At 49.6% G+C, this 9,007-nt stretch overlaps 1 protein-coding gene and 1 non-coding gene across 2 annotated transcripts; both read left to right on the top strand.

Annotated features, from left to right (window-relative positions):
- Nucleotides 1-255: 255 nt before the first annotated feature.
- LOC125546876 (uncharacterized) lies at nt 256-3,291 on the top strand. Its single transcript, XR_015619098.1, has 5 exons — nt 256-749; nt 856-971; nt 1,699-1,899; nt 2,349-2,421; nt 3,105-3,291. It is a non-coding gene; the product is annotated as an uncharacterized LOC125546876 (transcript).
- A 4,352-nt stretch (nt 3,292-7,643) lies between these two features.
- Nucleotides 7,644-7,991, top strand: LOC147980114 (uncharacterized). The gene has a single exon (XM_087515483.1). It carries the CDS (start codon nt 7,644-7,646, stop codon nt 7,989-7,991), a length of 348 nt encoding a protein of 115 aa, XP_087371609.1.
- The last annotated feature ends 1,016 nt before the right edge of the window (nt 7,992-9,007 follow it).

Raw genomic sequence — 9,007 nt, forward strand, 5'->3', positions numbered from 1 at the left:
AGACCATTTTTTTTCATGTGTAAAAGTAGAAGAAAAACAAAAGATAAAACACAAATCACATATACTCTATTCCCATTGGTGGAGTTGGTTTGACACGGATCGATGACATGGCGCCCATCCATCCATCCATCATCCCACATGCATCCATCCATCTATCTACAGAAAAGAAAAAAAAAGAAAATGAAAAGTGGAAACCCCCACGGCCCCACCCACCCCAATCTGACCCCTCCCCCTCGTCTCCCACCCACCCCGGTCCCATCCCACCCACACCGCCGCCGCCTCATCCCTCCCAAACCTCCCCGTGGCTAGGGTTTCAGGGGGCGGCGCGCACCACTTCAACACCGCCGGCGACCACAACTACGGCCTCCACCTCCCTTCCCTCCCCTCACTGGCCGGATATCCACCCAATTCCTCTCCCTCCCCTGATTCCTCTCCAGTCCCCCCGCTGGCCGGAGATCCACCACGCCTTACTCAACGGCGGCTGAATCCCGACGCTCCTCCGCCTTCCCACCTCGCCTCACTCAACCCCGCGGCTCTCGCTCGCTCGACTCCTCCCCTCCCCACACCAATCCTCATCGCCCTTTCCCCAAACCCTACCTTCGCGAAGCTTCCATGAACATGGATCGCCTGCCAAGGAGCGCCACGGGCACCGGTATGAGCGGATGCAGCCGGAGCCAGCCCCTGAGGGGGACGCGTCGGCCTCTTCCTCGTCCTCGCTGTCGGCACCAGCTCACTTCTCCTAGGTAAAGGTAAGCTCCCCCACGGCCGCCGCAGATCCAAACCATCTCCTCCTCCGTTCCCCGCCTCACTTCTCCCCGTCGCTAATGTAGGTTGTGGCTTCTACTGGTTGTGCAGGGGAAAGGTTCGCCCATGGCTTCGTCGCAGCCAAGTCGGGCCTCTTCGTGGGCATTAACAAGGGCCACGTCGTCACCAAGCGCGAGCTGCCACCACGCCCGTGCGAACGCAAGGGGGTAACCTTCTTCCACCCTTGTTGTGCTTGTGCATGTGCTGTTACCGCAAGGGTGATACAGATGACGCTGGTGCTGCTGTGCTTGTGCCTGTGCTGATATCCGAGACACATCTTGCATACAGATGACGCTGGTGCTGTTGTGCTTGTGCCTGTGCTGTTCTATTGATCTGTGCGAGTTTCAAGCGTTAGGCTCGATTTCTTGTTGGTAGATTGTGTGGCATGGTAGCTTGCTTGCTTCGATATGGACCAACAGCGAGTCTTCCGTAGATCATGGCTTGCTGCTGGTTTTGGTGGATCTAAAGTGTGCGGTCGTTTCTATTGGAAGGTTTTTGTGTCTTTCCTTTTGAGTGATCCAAGAAAGCTAGTTGGTTAATCAGTGAAATATTTCATCTTGCTAAGAATGATCACCTTGCTTTGCTCAGCTGGTCATTTGAAGATATGTATATGATATGCCCATGGGCATCATATTTTGGGCTTTCTTTAGAAATTTCTTTGACTATGTAGTGTAGATAAATAAATACTCTTAGCATACTAGATTTGAGGTGTTCTAGTTTATTTGGTAGACGAAATTCAGTTTAGATTCTGAATTTGTTGAATATGTGACAATTCCTTCATTCCCAAGTGCAATAGATCCTTTGTGGTAGTAAGAATTCATATTATTGTGATGTTTACTCCTATTTAAGTTTTTCATTCTCATTGTTCTGACCGGTTACCATTTTGGTTTGCAGAAAGGTACCAAGAGGGTGCATTTCGCCAGGAACTTGATCAGGGAAGTCGCTGAGTTTGCTCCATATGAGAAGCGTATCACTGAGCTTCTCAAGGTTGGCAAGGACAAGCGTGCCCTGAAGGTGGCGAAGCGAAAGTTGGGTACCCACAAGAGGGCGAAGAAGAAGAAGAGAGGAGATGTCCAGTGTCCTCATGAAGATGAGGTGTGTAAAATTTGGGCAATTCTGGAACTAACTAGGAGTTAGGACGCTATATTTTATTAAAAATGAGTTGCTGTGAACTAGTATCAGTTGCAAAATGTGTTACATATTGACCCGGAGGTCGGTATCATGACTCGTAGAGGCATTAAAAGTAATAATATGCATACTTGTTTCAAGGATTAGGTAAAGTTGTCATGATACATTACATTCATTCTTAGTATGGAAGTTGAAGCAACCCCTAGTACTAAATTTTCTATGGCTCGCTTCCTTCGCTGTGAAGACAGAGCGGGTGGAGAGTTTTGCCGGCGTGCGCGCAAGTGCTTTGATTAGTAAAAAAATGTAAACATGCTCATCATATGCTATCTGATTCTGAGTCGATTTAGATTAATTATGATTTTGTTATTCTGCTTTATGATTTACTCAATCACTATTGTTTCATGATGATTATGCAGTAATGCTCCTCTTCTTCCTCGACCACCTGAACCACCATGCCGGTGGGCTCCTGAAGCATCAACTTCAATAACGGTGACCATCCATTCCTCCATTCCTTGCTTTCAGCCATTGTTTTAGTTCTCCTAGAGCTAGCTAGCTTAGTCTGCTACGGTTTGGGGGTGCTTTGGGTTTCAATTCACTGCAGCAGAAGTACCATTCTTTTGCCTTTTTCAGTTGGATTCCTTTGATTGTTTGGCATCAGAACCTGTTCAAGGAGATTTGCTTTTGGTAGATGCAGAGTATAGATTAAGTATTCCATAAAATTCACCACATGAGTATACTACTTAATAGCCAATTTTCATGGTCAAATTCAGCCCTGGATGCAAATGGACGTCATGATTCTGTTATGCGCCGAGGTCGGTGGTCGAATTGAGGCGCCTCTGGACTGTAGTGTATTAGGTTGCGTGGAGTAGTAAAACTTAGTGTTGTATTGAGGATTGAGGGTGGCTGGGCTTATAAGTTAATCATCAGCATGAATGCTCTGTTTGTCTGATCCTCAGAAGTTAATGCTTCGCTCGTCTGGGTGTGTGATAATGCCATGTGTCTTGTGCAATCAGATTACATTTCTGTTTGTTGGTAATATAAAAAAATATTCGTGCTGCCAAAATTTTCACAGTGCACGCCTTTTATTTCTTTAGTTTGATTTTTCCCTTGTATTCAATATGCTTCTAGTGGCTGATCCTTCCATTTTTGTTGTGGCATCTTTATTTTCACAGGTGTTGTGTGTTCTCGAAGATGGAAGAGGAAGAAAACCTATTTTTGTTGAACTAAATTTTCTGTATTCTGTTTTGTTGTATGTATCATTTGAGAGTTTCGTATAGGAACAAGTGATACTATTTTGTAGGGCTTTATGGCCTGTGATGTAAACATATTTAGTGCTGAAATATGAAATTATTTGCAAAATTTGTTGAAAAGGTGGATCATATGTGTGAATATGTGAATGGGCTGAAAAGAGTACTGGACCAACTCCAGGATTGAATTAATATTTTAATGTATAAAAATGCCAAATGTAAACCAGAAATGGGCTGCACAAAATTGTACATATATTCTTGAAAGGCCAAAAGTGCATAAAAATTGATGGGCTGACCAGTTGGGCTTGGCCCATGTAGCAGACAAAAATTAACAGAAATAAATATATTAAATGGGTTGAATTAATGGGCTCGGCCCATATAGACACCTAATCGGATCGGGCTGAATCTTATCCACGTCAGCTTGCCACGCTGGATCCTACGTGGCTTGGCGAGGCTGCTAGTGACCAAAATTTTGGTCAAAGAACGAACGACCTTTACATATCACAGAGAAGGTCGTTAATTTCAGCTTACAACCGCCAGCTTTTGACCTTCTGTTTTTGGTCAAAAAAAGGTCGCAAATGAAAAACAATGACCTTTCAGTGACCAATAGTGGTGGTCACGAGTTGACATATTACTTGTAGTGCAAAGAATGTCATGCAGCTGCGTCTCCGGCCCGCCCAGGACGAAAAGCCCATTTTTTGTCATGATTTTTTGTCATAGAAGCAGGAGCCCACCACATCTATGATAATACCGGGTTTTGTCACAATTATCGTCATAGAAGTGTCATAAGTATGACAGAATTTTTTTCGTTCAGCCCAAAATGTCATGAATGTGTCTTTTTTTGCAGTGATTATGGTGGAGCGGGGCACTGCACACGACTAAGAGATCAATGATCAACTTGTGTATTCTAGGGTGCCCCCTGCCCCCGTATATAAAGGAGCAAGGGGGAGGCCGGCCGACCTAGGGGCGCGCCAAGGAGAGGGGGAGTCCTCCTCCTAGTAGGAGTAGGACTCCCCTTTTCCTAGTCCAACTAGGAATGGGAAAGGGGAAAGGAAGGAGGGGAGAGAGGGAGGAAAGAAGGGGCGCCGCCCCCCTCGTCCAATTTGGACTCCCAAGGGGGGGGCGCCCAGCCCTAGGCCCCCTCCTCTCTCTCTCTCACACACACGACCCATGTAGGCCCATTAGTTTCCCCGGGGGTTCTGATAAATATCCGGTGACCCCTGGAACTCATCCGGTGTCCGAATATAGTCGCCCAATATATCAATATTTATGTCTCGACAATTTAGAGATTCCCTGTCATGTCCGTCATCACACCCGGGACTCCGAACTACCTTCGGTACATCAAAACACATAAACTCATAATACCGATCGTCACCGAACGTTAAGCGTGCGGACTCTACGGGTTCGAGAACTATGTAGACATGACCGAGACACGTCTCTGGTCAATAACCAATAGCGGAACCTGGATGCTCATGTTGGTTCCTACATATTCTACGAAGATCTTTATCGGTCAAACCGCATCACGATATACGTTGTTCTCTTTGTCATCGGTATGTTACTTGCCAGAGGTTTGATCGTTGGTGTCTCAATACCTAGTTCAATCTCGTTACCGGCAAGTCTCTTTACTCGTTCCGTAATGCTACATCCCATAACTAACTCATTAGCTACATTGCTTGCAAGGCTTATAGTGATGTACATTACCGAGAGGGCCCAGAGATACCTCTTCGACAATCGGAGTGACAAATCCTAATCTCGATCTATGCCAACTCAACAAAAACCATCGGAGACACCTGTAGAGCACCTTTATAATCACTTAATTACGTTGTGACGTTTGGTAGCACACAAAGTATTCCTCTGGTATTCGGGAGTTGTATGATCTCATAGTCATAGGAACATGTATAAGTTATGGAGAAAGCAATAGCAACAAACTAAACGATCATCGTGCTAAGCTAACGGATGGGTCAAGTCAATCACATCATTCTCTAATGATGTGCTCCCGTTAATCAAATGACAACTCATGTCTATGGCTAGGAAACATAACCATCATAGATTCAACGAGCTAGTCAAGTAGAGGCAAACTAGTGACACTCTGTTTGTCTATGTATTCACACATGTACTAAGTTTCCGATTAATACAATTCTAGCATGAATATTAAACATTTATCATGATATAAGGAAATATAAATAATAACTTTATTATTGCCTCTAGGGCATATTTCCTTCAGTCTCCCACTTGCACTAGAGTCAATAATCTAGATTACACTGTAATGATTCTAACACCCATGGAGTCTTCGTGCTGATCATGTTTTGCTCATGAGAGAGGCTTTGTCAACGGGTCTGCAACATTCAGATCCATATGTATCTTGCAAATCTCTATGTCTCCCTCCTTGACTTGATCGTGGATGGAATTGAAGCATCTCTTGATGTGCTTGGTTCCCTTTTGAAATCTGGATTCCTTTGCCAAGGCAATTGCACTAGTAGTTTTACAAAAGATTTTCATTGGACCCGATGCACTAGGTATGACACCTAGATTGGATATGAACTCCTTCATCCATACTCCTTCATTTGCTACTTCCGAAGCAGCTATGTATTCCGCTTCACACGTAGATCCCGCCACGACGCTCTGGTTGGAACTGCACCAACTGACAGCTCCACCATTTAATAAAAACACGTATCTGGTTTGTGACTTAGAGCCATCCGGATCAGTGTCAAAGCTTGCATCGACGTAACCGTTTACGACGAGCTCTTTGTCACCTCCATATACGAGAAACATATCCTTTGTCCTTTTCAGGTATTTCAGGATATTCTTGACCGTTGTCCAGTGATCCACTCCTAGATTACTTTGGTACCTCCCTGCTAAACTGATAGCAAGGCACACATCAGGTCTGGTACACAACATTGCATACATGATAGAACCTATGGCTGAAGCATAGGGAACACCTTTCATTTTCTCTTTGTCTTCTGCAGTGGTCGGTGTCGGCGTTCTGGGAACGGGGGTCCCCAGACTTGCCTACCTGTGGCCCGTGGCGTGACTCCACCGGCGGCCCTGTACAACCCATCTTCACCAGCAAACACTCAAGACCCTCGCGAGGGGCCAAGCCTCACAAGGCGGATGACGCAAGACCTCCTCAGGGGCGGCCTCACTAGGCCGGCTCGCGAGGGGCGGAGATATCAAGGCAAGGGACACCTCGCGAGGTTTGTGTGGCGCAAGCCATGATGACTGGAGCCAGGCGGGCGCCAATGCGCGCAGTGTCCTTGTTTCCTCTTTGGTGCTAAAGGGGCAAGCGCAGGCGAGGAGTCCCGAGGCATCAGGCAAAGGTTTCCTTATCGGTGCAACAAGACCAAGACCAGCAGGACAGCAGGACGGAGGTCACCGTGGAGCCCAAGACGGCGTCACCACCAGAGCCTTTGGCAGGCGGAGACTACTTTTGTCAGGATAGCTTGTACTAGCTATCCCCCTTCAAAATTGGCCGTTGTAGGATCCCTTCCCTCCTAATATTTGGGAAGAGGACCCGGGCCTCTATATATAGGACTAGCCACCACCGTAGGGAAGGGGGGAATTCGGATCGGAGACAGCATCAACTCACCAAGCACAAGAACACCTCACCTCAGGAGGCTGTTCTTCCCTTGTAACTGTTCATCCTCATCCCAAGAGGAAATCCACCACACCACACTTTAGTAGGGTATTACACCACATCGGTGGCCCGAACCATTATAAACTCTTGTGTCTCGTGTTCTTTGGGTCTGCTGAGCTAGGCCGTGAGATCATGATGTGTGCGAGCTAGAGAGGGGGAGATCTTTGTGCGCACCCCAGTGTTTGAACCTCAAGGGTTTTGCTGGAACCCGAAATCCGACATTTGGGGCGCCAAGTAGGGGTGCGCCGAAGCTCTGCCCCCCCCCCCCGACGACCTCGCCGCTCCGACCGGCTCTCATGGACGCCGCCGCTTCTCCAACTGGATCGACGGGCGCCCTCCACAACGCTGTGGGGCTCCGGGCCTTTACCCCCGCCTTGCGAGGGGTACGGTGGACGCGCAAGTTCAAACCGGAGATGCCGCCCCGTTACGATGGTGCCGCGGATTCGGCAGCCTTCTTGCTAGCCTACGAGGAGGCCGTCCTGGAGGCCGGGGGCAACGGTAAAGTCATGGCCAACTAGCTCCTGATGGCCCTTGCTGGCGTGCCGCGTGCCTGGCTCCTCCATCTACCGGAATCTTCTGTGGCCTCCTGGGAGGAGCTGCGCGACCTCTTCATCGCGCGCTTCGGGGGACCAGCACCCCTCGTCGTCGCAGCTCTCCTCGGTGGCTTGCAGGCGCCGCCCTCAAACCGTCACACCAAGCCGTTCTTTCGCCAGATCAGCACTGTTTTCACGCGGCAGGGGGCTCCCCTGGGATAGGCGGCGCCCAAGGCCAACTTGACCTTTGACTCGGGGGATCACCCAGTCACCACCGTCGGTTCAGGCGTGCTCCCGATGATTTGCACGCCCACCATCTTTAGCGTAGCCGTCACCAAGACCCTCATCGACGGCGGTGCCCGCCTCAATGTACTCTCCGTGGAGGCTTTTAGTCTCCTTCACGTACCGCTGGAGCGGCTCCACCCCAGCAAGCCCTTCTCCGGAGTCAGCAGCGGCTCCTCCAACCCCCTGGGGCAGATCCTTCTCCCCGTGACCTTCGGCACGCGCGACAACTACCACACCGAGCTAATCGACTTCAACATCACACACATCGGCTTACCGTACAACGCCATCCTCGGGTACTCGGCACTGGCTCAGTTCATGGAAGCTACCCATCCTGCCTACAACCTCCTGAAGATGCCATGAAGCAAATGCGTCCTCACCGTGGCTGGAGACACCAAGGAAGCCTTGGCGGCCCTCAAACTTGCCTTTAGGGCCACGGCGGCAGCTTGCTCGGCTGACAAGGCCGTGCCCAGGACCAAGGGCGCTGCGCCAACCAAGAAGAAGCAGCTATTCACTCAAGGTCAAGCCAAGACGAAGCAGATACCGATCGATGCGGATGGGGCCTCTGGTGCCACCTTTACTATAGGCGCCGACCTCGCCCCAGATCAAGAAAGGAAGTTGGTGAACATTTTGCGGGCAAACAAGGAAGTATTCGCATGGGAACCCAAGCAGCTGGCTGGGGTTCTGAGAAGAGTGATCGAGCATCATCTGAGGGTATGCCCCAACATGCGCCCTGGGAAGCGAAGGGCAAGGCGGCAGTCCACGAAGAAGCAGTCCTTCATCGTTCAGGAAACCCGCAAGCTGGAGGCACCGGGTGTCATTCACGAAGTCCGGTACCCAGAGTGGCTGGCGAATCCGGCCGTCGTGCCGAAGAAAGGAGGGAAGGAGCGCATGTGTGTCGAATTCACCAACCTCAACAAGGCTTGCCCTCAAGACCCGTTCTCGCTGCCGCGCATCGACCAGATTGTCGACTCCACCGCCGAGTGTGATCTGCTACGTTTCCTGGATGCGTTCTCAGGATACCACCAGATCAAGATGGCGGTGGAAGATGAGGATAAAACAGCTTTCCTGATCCCATGCGGGGTATACTGCTACACTTGCATGCCATTTGGACTACGCAACACAGGAGCGACCTTCCAGTGACTGATGCATATCGCCTTGGGGCGGCAGCTCGAGAGAAATGCCGAGGCCTACGTCGACGACATTATGGTGAAGTCTTGGGAGGCAAGAACTTTGATTCAGGACCTGGAGGAAACTTTTGCGAGCTTGCTCCAGGTGGACCTGCGGCTCAACCCAGAGAAGTGCGTGTTTGGTGTTCCTTCCGACAAGCTGGTGGGCTTCCTCGTGTCCCACAGGGGGATCGAGGCCAATCCGGAGAA

This window comes from Triticum urartu, chromosome 3A, assembly GCF_056163025.1.
Source record: "Triticum urartu cultivar PI428250 chromosome 3A, HENAU_Tu73, whole genome shotgun sequence".
NCBI lineage: Eukaryota > Viridiplantae > Streptophyta > Magnoliopsida > Poales > Poaceae > Triticum > Triticum urartu.

What these genes read in the sequence shown, in the direction of transcription:
- LOC147980114 (XM_087515483.1), top strand. Translation starts at nt 7,644, where the DNA reads ATGATTTGCACGCCCACCATCTTTAGCGTAGCCGTCACCAAGACCCTC.